General features: G+C 34.3%; 1 protein-coding gene across 1 annotated transcript in view; it reads right to left on the reverse strand.

The window, feature by feature from the left end:
* The window catches only part of LOC107714125 (mitotic spindle assembly checkpoint protein MAD1-like), a 72,135-nt gene that overhangs the window by 31,581 nt on the left and 26,117 nt on the right, over positions 1 to 14,437 (reverse strand). The window contains exons 6-10 of the mRNA XM_016519864.1: positions 11,395 to 11,535; positions 10,188 to 10,244; positions 9,815 to 9,906; positions 8,557 to 8,647; positions 2,238 to 2,442 (exon numbers count right to left, since the gene is read on the reverse strand). Of these exons, the coding sequence (XP_016375350.1) occupies positions 2,238 to 2,442; positions 8,557 to 8,647; positions 9,815 to 9,906; positions 10,188 to 10,244; positions 11,395 to 11,535 (586 nt within the window). The remainder of the gene's footprint in view (positions 1 to 2,237; positions 2,443 to 8,556; positions 8,648 to 9,814; positions 9,907 to 10,187; positions 10,245 to 11,394; positions 11,536 to 14,437) is intronic.

Raw genomic sequence — 14,437 nt, forward strand, 5'->3', positions numbered from 1 at the left:
TAGTTTTTCCTGAGGAGGTTAGGTTCATTTGTGCTTTCCAGACTTACTTTATGATTTTAATCTCTTCTGAATTTAATAGTGTTTTCCTCATATAACCTTGGTAAAAATGATGGAGCAAATTTTCTACCTTTTTTTTTTTATCTAACCCAGGGGAATAATTAAGAAATCTACTTTCGTATAGATAGGGATATTTATAACAGGATGTTTGGCAACCACAAAGTTACCAAATTGTCTTTATTCTACACAAAATATTTATTATTCTATTGTCCTATATTTCTTCAAAATAAATGTGTAATGTAAAGACACTAATGCATCTTTAAGTGTGGTTTAAGTGTCAAAATTCTTTCTGGGGCCACCGTTTATACTCTGCTTGCAATATTAGACGGCATAACCAATCCTGTTACCTAAAGCTAGTACACAAAAGGGAAATATGGATACACAATCTTCTCAGTGTTTGTAATGAGCACACATTTAAACACACAAACACTCTTATGCTCTGAGCATGTATTAAAAACAGGCCCTAAGTTGAATTTCAGTAATGGTAAATATTACACACTTTGTAAGTAATTTATGAACCGTTAAATATGCCATGCAAAAAATTTAGTGTAGTTTATTTCCAGTTTACATTACTTGAATAGATTCTAATCTCTGTAAATAATTGATCAATAAATAAATTAAAAGAAAATTTCCTCTATAAAAGAGTTTGAGATTGTTAGAATACAAACCCAAAAAGCTGTTTATGTACTTGAGAGAACTTGTTCTTATCATTTGTAAAGACAACAAAGCCACAAAAATCACATTTATTCACTGATTTTGAACTAGATTTGTGCAAACACATCAGCTTGTAATCAAACACTTGAGATGGGAAAAAAACGAGGTAATAAAATGAGGGACGAACAGTGAATAGCAAAAAAAGATAAAGAAAAACAGCAGCAGCGGCCAATTTAAAAGCAGACCTCAGGGTGTTTGTTTACTCATGGGTCTGAGTCCTAATTAGACTCGTGCCTCCTTCAGAACTCATTCAAACTGATGGCCAAAGAAAAAAAAATGAGAGAGAGTGTGAGAGTGAGAGTGAGAGAGAGAGAGATAGAGAGAATGAAGTAAATAAATGAGTCCCAAAGAAATATGGATCGTCAGCACACTCCACTCGAGTCCAATTAAACATTTAGCCCTGGCTATATACATATAAATAAAATGTCTAAATCACCATGAGCACAGGATGTTGAATTAGGAAGAACCTTTTTCCCACAATCCTTGTGTTGTCATATCCAACTCCACAGGTGGAAATCCATTTGCTATCAATCCGGTCAAATGGTATATATATCAACTTCAACTATATCAACTCGTCCAAAATTTGTATTTAAAGGAATAGTTCACCCAAAAATGAAAATTTTGTCATCAATTACTCACCCTCATGTTGTTTCAAACTTGTTTAAGTGTCTTTATATTGTTGAACACAAAAGATGATATTTTGAAGGCTGCTGATAATCAAACAGTTGTTGGTCCCCATTGACTTCCATTGTATTTCTTTCCCTTCAATTGAAGTTAATGGGGACCAACAACTGTTTGGTTTTTCAAAATGCTTCAAAATATCTTCTTTTGGAACAACCTCAGGATGAGTACATTTGGACAGAATTTTCATTTGTGGGTGAACTATCCCTTTAAGGTGCTACATGTCCTTTGGTATTTGTGCATTTCCTTCCTAAAATGTACTTTTTGATCTGCTACTTACACATAATTGAGACCATAAAATGCTTGCTTTCACCCAGCTGAAAATCATGAAATATTTTTTCATTCTTTTGTCATCCCTGAGAATTCACCGGAAACCTGATATAAAAAGCGGGGACTGTTTATAACTTCTGGTGATTAAATGGACATGTCAACAATGCCATTAAATATTTTCATTTGTGGGTGAACTATCCCTTTAAGGTGCTACATGTACTTTGGTATTTGTGCATTTCCTTCCTAAAATGTACTTTTTGATCTGCTACTTACACATCATTGAGACCATAAAATGCTTGCTTTCACCCAGCTGAAAATCATGAAATATTTTTTCATTCTTTTGTCATCCCTGAGAATTCACCGGAAACCTGATATAAAAAGCGGGGACTGTTTATAACTTCTGGTGATTAAATGGACATGTCAACAATGCCATTAAATAACGATAAAGGGACTGTGTCTCTACCCGACCATTAAAACATCCTATTTCACAAACACTTGTGTAAAAAGGTATTTACCCAGTATTTCCTGTGAAGGTGGAATGATGAGAGTAGTGTCGTCTGTCGTCATGCCACCACCCGCCTCAATTTTCCGGAGTCGGTCCCTCAAGCGTTGACACTCGACCCTCAGCTGTTCCACCTCTTCAGTGCACTGCTGCTTTGCGATGCTAGTGGGGTTCATTTGCAGGTGGATCACCTTTGTCGTGACAGGATCATAGCCTCCCTAATACATGGAGAAGTTAAGAGTCCAAAAAAAAAAAAAAGTATAAATTTCATTAAAATAAGGAATGAGTTTGCGAGTATAAAAACATTTTTAAAGTCTTTTGATGTGATTCTTCCAAAGAAGAAAAGAGTGCAGACAATATGCCTAAACGCAAAGATATTACCATTTATTTTAATTGTTTTGGCATGTGAAACCATTGTAATTGTTGACTGATGTAGACTTTGATCAATGAAATCAACACTGAAAAATAAATAAAATAGGAAAATGAAACTGAAAAGACAAAACAAAAGAAGTCTGTAAACCATGCTTTTTTCTAAAATCCGATCTGAAAATCAGTGCCTTTGAATTGTATTTTGCTTACATAAGTACACAAATTCAAATAAAAAATATACTCTCAAAATTATGACAATGAAAATGTCAACTCCAAAAAGACGACAAAACACTCGTTAGAACTTAAGAACAAAAAGATGCTAAGAGAGTCAGAAAATTAAGTACAAATTTTATTAAAACAAGGATGTAGTAGTTTGCATTTTTTGAAAACGTTTGTAATTTTTTAATTTAATTCTTCCAAAGAAGAAAAGAGTGCAGACAATACACATCAACGTGAAACTAATTACCACTCCTTTCAATAATTATGGCATGTTAAACTATTATAGTTGTTGATGAATTACTTAAAATCAACATTAAAATAAAAGTGAATAAGACAAAATGAAAGAAGTCTGGAAGCATAGCATGCGGTTTTCTACAATCCTTAAAACACATCCGATCTCAAAATATTTATTTCCAAAAAAATCTGGAAATAAATAAGTTCAAGTGAGAGACATTACTAAGGTGGGTCCAATAGCTCATTTGTTAAAAATGAGCTTCATGAAAGCTAACCAGTTAACCTGAGGGGTTAAAATCAAGTTCAATTTCACCGTAAAAATACATTTATCCGAATTACCCTCCAAACAAAAGGACCAAAGAAGTGAAAGTTCATCCCTGTCTGAAACGAAAGGCTTTATCTTCTGGAACGATTCTTCATTTGGGTGTAAAACTTCAGGGGTTTAAAAGCCATTACTGAACCTTCTGGTGAATTAAGGGCCCAATCAAAGAATAATGCCTCGATCTGAACATCTCATTACTGAGCAAATTACATCACCCTGAGCTGAAGACAGAGAGGCAGAGAAGAGGAATAGAGACTGAGGGGTAAGGAGCAGATGACATAACTGCAGAACAGAAGGCGATGAAAGAACAGAAACAACTAGAATTACTAAAAATGAAAGATTAAACTTTTGTTAAAGTGCTACACAATAAGTTGGGGAAGAAGGATAACACGAACAAACTCAGACATGCCACAATGATCTATACCAGGGTTCCTCAATTAGTTTTTGCAGAGGGCCGAATATATATATATATATATATATATATACATAATTGTTATTATTACAATTATTATATTATTGTTGCTTTTGTTAAAATAATCACAAGATGGTCAAAAGATGAATATTCAGTTTTTTCCCCAGTAGTCGGTTTTATTCAAACAATTATGAACATTTTTGCATTTAGATACAGAAGAACTTTACCTGTTGAATATTAAAAACAAATGAACAAACAAAAAATCGGGATCTCCATGTCTGCCATGCAAATCAACTGTTCCTGCTCATTTCCAGACTGGATCTCTTCTCTCCACTTTCCCTAATTGCAGATTCAATTATTAGATTTGTCAGTATTAATATTTTTATGCTTAGATTTTTTGGGGGGGATTGAACTGTAACACCGTGTGTCCCAACCAGACACGACGCAATAAAACGTATCTTTTCCATGTAGTTTTTGTCCTAACCACCCGCGACAGCGACACGTGACAATAAGCAGCATGGGATTCTATTTTAGGAACGGTTGTATTTTGTATTTTATTTGTATTACAACATACAAAATATGACAGTGATAATCTCAGGTAATGATTATGTGCTTTATGCAATGTTAAAAGTCTCTAATGTGAGTGTGAATATTATTTTGCGTTATCTTTATAGCCATAGTGAAAGCAACAATAGATATTTGACCTCAGATCTTGAAAATAAATTAAAGCTAACTTGTACGTTAAAACTGTGAACTCACTGCGAACCAACACGTGTATTCCATAATAAAGATATCAGTCACTCACTCAAAACTGTTCCGTCCATTCACATTTGAATCATCTATTTTCCGTGTCCACTTTTCTTTTCTACACACTCGCCATGTTTTTGCTATCACATTGTATCTACACTGGACGCGACAAAGCATTGCAAATCATTTGAACGTTGTGTCAGTACGTTATAAATAGAACGAGTCAGCAGTTTACTCTCGGGGATTTGTCGTGTCGCGCCGCTTCCAAGATAGCATTGTCGCGCCGCGCCGCTCGCGTCCGGTGTAGACACGATGCAAGTTAATGTAGCTTTCTGATGCTGCGTTTGAATTTTCATGTCACATTATTTGAAAATTTTTCTCTCACGGGCCGGATGTGGCCCGTGGGTCACCTATTGAGGAACCCTGATCTATACTCTTGTACAAAGTCAAATATTTTTTGAAAGCATTTTAATTAAACCTTAATTTAGTAAAAAAAAATATATATTTAACTAATACATTTTAAAATTGCTCTTGTGATCAAGGACTGCAAAATTTAATTACTACTGGTATCGACAACTGAAATGCTGGTATTTTGACAACCCCAATAGTACGGCTATAAAGTCTACACATACATCTCTGTAACCTTCAAGATGAATGTAATACAGCTTGAATCATGAATGAATCATCTTCAACAATAAGAAAAAGACATGAAAACCATTAAAGGTTAGTCCTTGGGCAAAAAACAAACCCTCTTCAAACTGACAAGTGTTGAGTGGGTGGGTATTATTAACTGTCTAAAGTCGCTTATTTTTACTGTGACACTTGAAGCGTCATAGATAATGGATAGAAGAAGAGGCCTATAAATATTAGAGCCAAAGTCTAAGCACATTAAGAAGACTGAGTGATTGAGAGAGCAGGACGAAATGAGTGACGCAGCTCTTGAATTCCAGACTTTTCAGTTTGTTTTGGGCTGGCACCAGTGTTGAGGTCTAATGGAGCATGTCTGACTGCATTTCAGCCCACTGATCGCATCATTGAGTCAGGAAGTGAAAAGGAAGGATAAATGGATGGGAGGCCACTGATAAATATAGCAGCGCCACAAAAACGACAGAAAAGTGACGTGGCCTTACATTTTCACATTACGTCACTGACTAAAATGGTTAAATGTTACCTGTAACAGCCCAAACCAATACCTTTAGTGGGACAGTAGTGCAGGAATTTTCAGGTATTTGCCAACATGAGAAAACCTAAACTATGTTGTATAGGCCTATAATTTTTTATATTTTGTTCACATATTGCATATATGAAGTCATTTTGGCACTGATTTCAGGCTTATTCAGTTGTATGAATAATACAAATGATGAATCTTGTATTTTGATAGGTTTTCATCAAGTTTCTAATAAAAAAATTAATCGGATGTGATGAATTTAATTTACTGGATTATCCAAAAAATGCATTCAATTTAAATTCAAAGAATAGTTACAGTGTTCTATTGCAACACAGGACAGGAAGTTATTTTATATTGCAAAATTTTTTTTTTACAGATTTTATCCCCACCCCTAGAATATAAATATAGTATACCAATACACAACCACATACCTAAACAACATAAAAATTTAAACACTAGGACTTATAGTCTGAGTTTTCTCTAAGTGCCTCTACATTATTTATTGACTAACAGAAATAAATAAAAACACCACGGTGCTATTATTAAACTAATATCTTTAAAAGCATATTAAAAACTGGCAATCCCTAGCATGCCCAGAGTAATTTTCTACAGTACATGTGCCACCACTGGGTAAAACCATATTAAACGTGAAGAGCCATCAAAGCTCCTTGTTGAACTACAAGGACCAGGATTTACTTCAAGTCTACATTTATCAGGATAATTATTTATTTTTTTCCTTCCACCTATAAGTGAAAACACCAAGTTGATGGAAGGAAAGGGAATAACAAGACTTACTGACTAAAGGAAAATTATAGCAAAAGTTATTTGAAGAGGACTTCAATATGGTCTCAAGTGCCGATTAAGAAGAAACACATATTCCTGAGTTACTGTGGAAACCAGATGCAACAAGTGTGGCTGTGCATTCATAAAAACAAATCTAGTCTCAAACTAAGCCTATTGCACATTCATTTTCAGTACTGCGTCCCAAAATGCCTTATACCAAGGATAATTTGCCAGTTAACAATAAGACCAGCAATAAACCCATGTTGGTTTAAGGAACAGAGGGAGTTTGAAAAAAAGCATAGTTTTGTGAAGAAATCATATTCAATTTAAACGCCATACTGTTTTTATTTCAAGAATTACAAAAAGAATACCAAAATTACCTCACCTACATGTAAAAATGGATCAGCTTTTATGATAATATAAACCCAAGTCATTTATTTATTACTCAAGTCCCTGGAATACTTGAATCTGATTGGTCAATCATTGCATTCAAATGTCAAATATTTATGAAGAATGACCACTAAGCTGGAGAAATTGATCTCATGCTGACGTTCAAGTCTTGTAACACTCCACATAGAAAATGTTACAATAAAAAAAGTTAAAAACTTACAATAGCTGACTTGCTAGTATGCACTTTTTGCTAGCTAAAAGCATGCCTAATTATGAGGTAAATCATAGCATGTCCTTCAGTCTGTATCATGCAGGTCAGATTATTAACCATCAGGCTATCATCAACCACCACTGAGGCCATTAGCCAAGCTTAAAGGTGAAATGTGCAATTCTTTCCAATGTTAAAATACCCTCTATCACAGTTTAAAGGGGTCATATGATGCTGCTAAAAAGAACATTATTTGGTGTATTTGGTGTAATGAAATGTGTTTATGCGGTTTAAGGTTAAAAAAACACATTATTTTCCACATACTGTACATTATTGTTTCTCCTCTATGCCCCGCCTTTCTGAAACACATCGATTTTTACAAAGCTCATCGGTCTAAAAACACTATATTCTATGTATAATCGTTTTCTTAAATTCATTTTAAACTTCTTAAATCAATTGTTTTAATCATTTTCAATGTTTTTAAATTCCTTGTTTTATTGTTGTGATTATTTTTTTTTCTTTTCTTTTATGTAAAGCACTTTGAATTACCATTGTGTATGAAATGTGCTATACAAATAAACTTGCCTTGCCTTGCCTAAATCAGAATTGTGGATTATTTCCCAATACTGTGATCAATATTATTTGTGATGGACAAAACTGAGAACCACAATTGTGTTGCATAATTACTTCATTAAACCATGATAGTGAACTTTACACTGGCCTGCTTAAAGAGCTAGTTCACCCAAAAATGAAAATCTTGTCATCATTTACTCACCCTCATGATGCTCCAAACAAAATTTCTTTCTTCTACTGAACACAAAAGAAGGATGGTAATCAAACAGTTGACGGTATCCACAGACTTCCATAGGATTTTTTTTCCCCATACTATGGAAGTCGATGGCTACCAGCAGCTGTTTGGTTACCAACACTGTTCTGTTGAACACAAAATAATATTTTGAATAAAGAAATTTGGAACAACACGGGTTTGGAGCAACATGAGTAAATCATGACACTTTTCATTTTTGAGTGAACTATTCCTTTAACAGCATGAGTAACAAAACAGCATGACAATAAGAGAATACTTGTATCCCAAAATACAGTAATCGCTGAAGCGGTCACAACAAGTTTACTGGTTCATGTAACAGTTCAGCGTGAGCTCAATGACCGTCTGCGTACAGGGTTATGGACTCCAGCAAATACTCCTTTTATAAGCAATGAAGCTGTTAAACAGCACAGGCAAACTGTCAAAGCACCTGAAACAACAACCCACGATCCTTAACAGGCTCTCAGAAATTCCTATGAATTGGTCACAGAGCACTTCATAGGAATTTCTCAACAGAGAGATGGTCACAGAGCACTTATCCAGTTAATTGTGGATTCTTTTTACTATTAATCTTCATATTGTTTTAATTAATACTGTTGCACTCCTACTGTAAACATGTTTTAGGTACTAGAATCTTGCACAAAATGAAAGTATCACCTGGAGGTTATGCCTCTCTAGTCTCATCTCCAGAATGTTGTTTTGCTCTTCCAGCTGCTGACGTTCTGCCTCCAATTCCTCGATCTTCTGCCTGAGAAAAACAAACACATACACCTATACATATACAATGTCATTTCTAGTCCAAGCATAATGAAAACCATTGTCAAAAATGTTAATCTCAAAAATACTCAACATCTGTTTTTCAGAAAAGCATGGAGGAACACGGCCATAACAACAATAATAATGTTCCACCATGAAGAGGTAAATAAAGGTAAACACAACAGGTTCTTCTGAAGTTTGATCGCAGAGTAAACACACTGACAATTTGGGATTCAAAATCAAATTACTTAATAGTACATAAATAGTCGTTAATTAAAAACTTGTTAATTTAGAATTTTCTGGTGTTAAATTAAATACTTAAAATTTAAGAGCATTCCATTGTTGTAATCAAATAAATGTGTGACAAATCATGAGCAAAAGGACATATCAAATACTATGAAATTCAGAAATTAGTTAATATTCAATATCAATGTTCACATTTTAACTCAAATTGATATGCCTGTAAAATAACTTGTAATTAAAAAAAGAAAAGTAAAAAAGAAGGATTTTCACTAGTGGTCTTGGATATTTAGTAAGACCTTTTTGAACTCTTACTCTTGAATAATCTGTATAATTTCTCAGAAAGTAATTTGGTAAGCATTCAGGTTGGTTTAGTTTTGGTTTTGAAGATTACCATGTGGGGTCTTGGACTTGTATTGAGTACAACAAATATCCAATTAAGGTGTAAACAGCTTAGTGAAATGGTTCCAGGAGTGATTAAATGAAATTCTATAGAGAATAATTACAGGATCAAAAAGAAAGAGGAAAAAGGAGAAAGTAGGCACTGAATGAAAGCTCACTTTTCAAGCAAGGCCACAAAAGCTAATGTAGTATAATCACATTTCCATAGTAATTAGGCAATGCAACAGGCCATGAAAAAAAAAACCCCACAGACTTCAGTTTCTCTCAGTCTAAACACCAGCGACTTAAAGTGACATGAACATTTCAATAAGAGCTGGCTATTTTCAGCGACATGAGTGGTAGCGACTGTTGGTTATCTATGGAAGCCTCAAACACAAAATCACACAATGAATCACCAATGTGACTTCATTACTTTTATTTTATTTATTAATTTTACTCAGAAACAGGCTTCCATAATAATCAGATCAGACATGTATGACGCAAGTATGAAATTTCATTTCTCACATATCTCTGTTACCTGAGAGAGCTGACTTCCTCTGCTGTTGCTAAGGTGTTTTTCTCTGCATTAGACACCTGCTGCTCTTTCAGTGCCTCAAGTTCAGTCGTCACCTGAGCAAGTGATTAAAAAAAAATAATAAAGTCAAAATGATTGGTACTGTATGCCAAAAACAGTAATTTACTGTAAATCCCAGCAAATGAAAAACCTGCAGCCTAGCGGCAATGTTATTTCTGTATTTCTGTCTAATATCTTGATTTCTGCCTTATGTGGTTTTCCATTTCTTGCATGCATTATAGCACAAATTTTAATCAATTATTTATGATCAGAACGGTAGCTGACATGATTGTATAAATGCCAAAAGGAAGTTCCCATTGTGATGAATGTGACTTACCATCTGAGCTTGTAATTTGAAGCTGCCTGCCTCCTCCTGGGCTTTAGACAGTTGAGTCTATCAGAGTGAAACAGATTATTCTCATAAAAACAAGAGCCTAGATACTAAACCATAAAGTCCTTGATTACAAAGTCATGAGTGCCATCAATGTCAAGGAAGTTATCCGGATGCAACTTCCAGACAGGCCAGTCTGCATGAGCAGAGGTCTAGAATTTTTATAACACCAGCACACTGTTTTTTATAACATAGTATAACTTGAATTTAATTGAACCACACATTTTATAACTTGAAATCAACCATATAGCCAATATTAACACCTAATACATGTTTTTAGTCTTATAACATACTGCTTGTTATAAGACTAAAAAGATACATCTTTCTGCTGATGTATCCAAGGAAAAAAACTATATATTAGCCAATAGAGCAGGCGATATAGCTAAAAAATATTTAACAATACTTATCATCATTTTGTCCATCGTGGCCAAGCACCTTACATTTAAAAGGTTTACTGTAATAAGCAAATCAAGGCATGTTTTCCACATTGTTTTGCACTAAATGGACAGAAGATTTATATTTATCCCTCCCAATATCAATGCAGAGTCAATGCAATCCAAAGTTACAGCATTAACATATGCGATTAATTCAATTATTTATAAGTCAAACCCAGACAGGAAACAATAAAAAAAAAAATCAAGACATTTGCATTCTTACTGTGAAGGAATGCAATTATAATTAAAGCTTAAAAAGTGAATTGTCACCCATTAGAGAAACTATTCTGTCATTCACAGAAATACAAACACCAGGCCAGAAGCAACAATCAAATGAGCTACAGAAATATGTATGATTAAAAAAGGCGTTTAATAACTGAATTATTTGAGATTTATTGTTCCATGTTTGAATGTAATGCATTATGATACAGCTCGAGGAACACACATTTTTTTTTAATGAGATGAGTAAAGAGTGGTGTTGCCTAAATTTATGCCATGAGAATCATCCACACAAATTGCTGAACTGAATAAAATTCACACCTAAAGGCCTATTATATCCTTAAAATAAATAAATAGGTTATTGAAAAAAATGAAATGAAAAAAAAAAAAATCACTCAAATCAAATCAAACAAATCACTGAATCAGTGGTCTGAACAGTTTTTTGAAAGGTACATTTGAATGAATGATTTGTTGTGCATTATGGGTAATGTAGTTCTCACCTCCATCTCTGTATTGTGTGTCTGGACTTTCTGCAGCATGTCCTCTGCCTCCTTGACCCGGAGCATGAGCTGAGGAGAGTATTCACTTGTGGCCAGCTCGCTGTCATACGACTCTAATATGGCCCTCATTCCATCGCGCTCCTGACCCACATACAAAAGCACAAGTTTCAATTTCAGAACTCAATTCAGGCCAAGCTGGGTCAGTACAATATAAAGATATCATGCATATAAAACTAGCTGAAACCATAAATGGACGATGCTGATCTTCATTGTCGGGTGAGCGAGTAAAAAAACCCAGTTTCCAAATGAAAGAATCTGCTTACTGTCTTAATGCACATTTAATTACAACAGCTTGATTGTGTTTCACTTATTACTGAACTTAATTCACATGCTTTACCGGTCAACCTAATCGATGTATTACATTTTAATTGGCAGACTTCAGTTGTAAAGTCATTGTAACGTTCTAAATACAAGAGGAGAGACGCAAGAAATATTAGAGGAGAATTAATGGGGTGAGCTCCCTTCTGAGTCAGAGTCATCCGTGTAAATATCTAATTTTAGAGTCGATTAAACCAAAATTAAATCTAGTCTAGTCTCTAAAGTCGAAACCAGCAGGATCAATAAAACATTGTGATTCATTATCCGGAGTGTGAACTGAGAATACAAAAACGACCAACAGATTAAAAACAAGCTGACAGGCACATGCTCATATATGCACCCAAACAACAAAGGTTGCTAACGTTAATGCTGAATAACCTTCACTAAAAGACTTTTAATAACATTTTAAAGAAAAAGCTAATGATGTATTTGTGGAGCTTTAGTTAAATTAATCTGATGTAAAAATCAATGTGACTGACGTCAAAGCGTCCATGCAGATATAGCAGTAAATTTGTGAATGTCACACTTCTTCCAAAAAAAAAAAAAAACTTTTTTTTTGTGCACCGTGAAATTTTCATGGCATATAAAAAAAAAAATTATACAACACTTCTCCTCTAGTGTCTCAATGTAATGGATGGACATTAAGATTTTGTAATTTGTTATTTCCAAAGGTAATTCTGCAATGCAATATTTTTAAATGTATGAACATTTCTTTTAACCATTTAAATCATAAAATATAAACAAAGTATTTAAACAAATTATTGTGCATTGTTGTAATACAGTAAATGTCTCTTCTCCCTATTATTTTTGGAATGAAATTAGGGGTGTAACGATTCATTCGTTTTCTCGATGCACCGATTACAAACCCTGACGATGCATATGCATCGATCTTGAAACATGGATTTTTGAATCGTGAATCGTTGATTTCGTCCAGTAATTGATTTAAAACGCTAAGAATCGAATGAATCGCGATTTCTATAGCGATTCAATGCTTTAAAATATACACATTAAATTACTACAAGCACGAATTAATGGAGACCTTGAACAGCGTTGTTCGTGCCTCACATCTCTCCTTCACACGCTCCATTCTTTACCTCCTGTCACAGGATTGCGCTCGCGCTCCATTCGCAGCTCTCTCAGACACATTTTTTAACCAACCAATGTGTGATCTCTCCTTAGTACTCATGGCCAGTACTGCTAGAGTAAAGTAGCTTTACTTAGTCAAGTAGTTTAACTCTTCTGTAGTTTTTCAGTGGCTCTCAGTCATACCATTGACATTACCTGTGCGCATTTGGACGGAGCAAAGACAATGTAAGTGTCTAAAAGCATACGCACAGTTCCATTGAATGATAAATGACTTTTAACTTAATGTCGTTAAACTGAATGTACGAAGGAAACTGTTAAAATAACCACAGCATTGAAATAAGAGCGCAAGGTTTATCTGTCAATCATATGCATAAAAGATGCGTTCGTCATTAAAGCAAACAGACATCGGGCGCGTTTTCTTTCAGAATTCAGCATTCGCCGATAGAAAGGAAAAGTTAAATACGGTTGCATTTTATTTTATGAAAATAAGATAAAGCTCACATCATGCAAAGGTGTGACATGTTACCCTACATTGACAGTATGCTAAACAATAGTTAACACAAAGTAATACTTTTAAAGCCTTTAAAAAAAAAAATATCTTGGCTTACATACCCTAGTGAAAAATAAATATACTTTCATTCTAAGTATACTACAAAATATACCCTGCAATTGAACTTTTAGGCCCAGTTTCACAGATGGGGCTTAGCCTAAGCCAGGACTAGGCCTTAGTTAAATTAAGATATTTAAGCAGCTTTTATAAAAATGCCTTAGAGAAAAAAAATGTTTCAGGTGTGCATCTTGAGACAGAACAGTGGCAATGACATATTGTAAGATATGTAAGAGCAAGATATTTTTAGTCTGGGACTATAGCCTTAAGCTTTGTCTGTGAAACCAGGGGTAGGTATACTAAACTGGTATACTTAAAGTCTGCTAAATTGGAACAACTACTTAATGCTTAATGCACTTTAATTGTGTGGAAGTAGTGCTGAAGTCCAACTAAAGACATACTAAAGTATATTTGATTGTGTTAAAGTGGAACTATTGCAAGTATACTTCAGGGACACTTTAATATCTTGCATTTAAAGACCTTTATTATTCAAAGATCATACAATCCTCATTAATTGTGACATTAAAACACCTTTTAGGCTTTATATTAAGAAATGTGCATTGTGCACAAGTAGTACTCCAAATAAAGTTTAATTAGAATTTTTATATCAGTAAGTCTCGAGCAATATGTCAGTAAATATATTAATAGATTTTAACTATACTTTGTTTGAAATTAATGTATTTAAAGGGGTCATATGATGTTGCTAAAAAAAACATTATTTTGTGTATTTGGTGTAATGAAGTGTGTTTATGCGGTTTAAGGTTCAAAAAACACATTATTTTCCACATAATGTACATTATTGTTGCTCCTCTATGCTCCGCCTTTCTGAAACGCGTCGATTTTTACAAAGCTAATCGTTCTGAAAAGCGAGGTGTGCTCTGATTGGCCAGCTATCCAGTACGTTGTGATTGGCCGAATACCTCAAGCATGTGACGGAAATGTTACGCCCCTTACCATACTGTGATGCCATGT

Source organism: Sinocyclocheilus rhinocerous, unplaced genomic scaffold (genome assembly GCF_001515625.1).
Source record: "Sinocyclocheilus rhinocerous isolate Xijiao unplaced genomic scaffold, SAMN03320098_v1.1 scaffold1953, whole genome shotgun sequence".
Lineage (NCBI taxonomy): Eukaryota > Metazoa > Chordata > Actinopteri > Cypriniformes > Cyprinidae > Sinocyclocheilus > Sinocyclocheilus rhinocerous.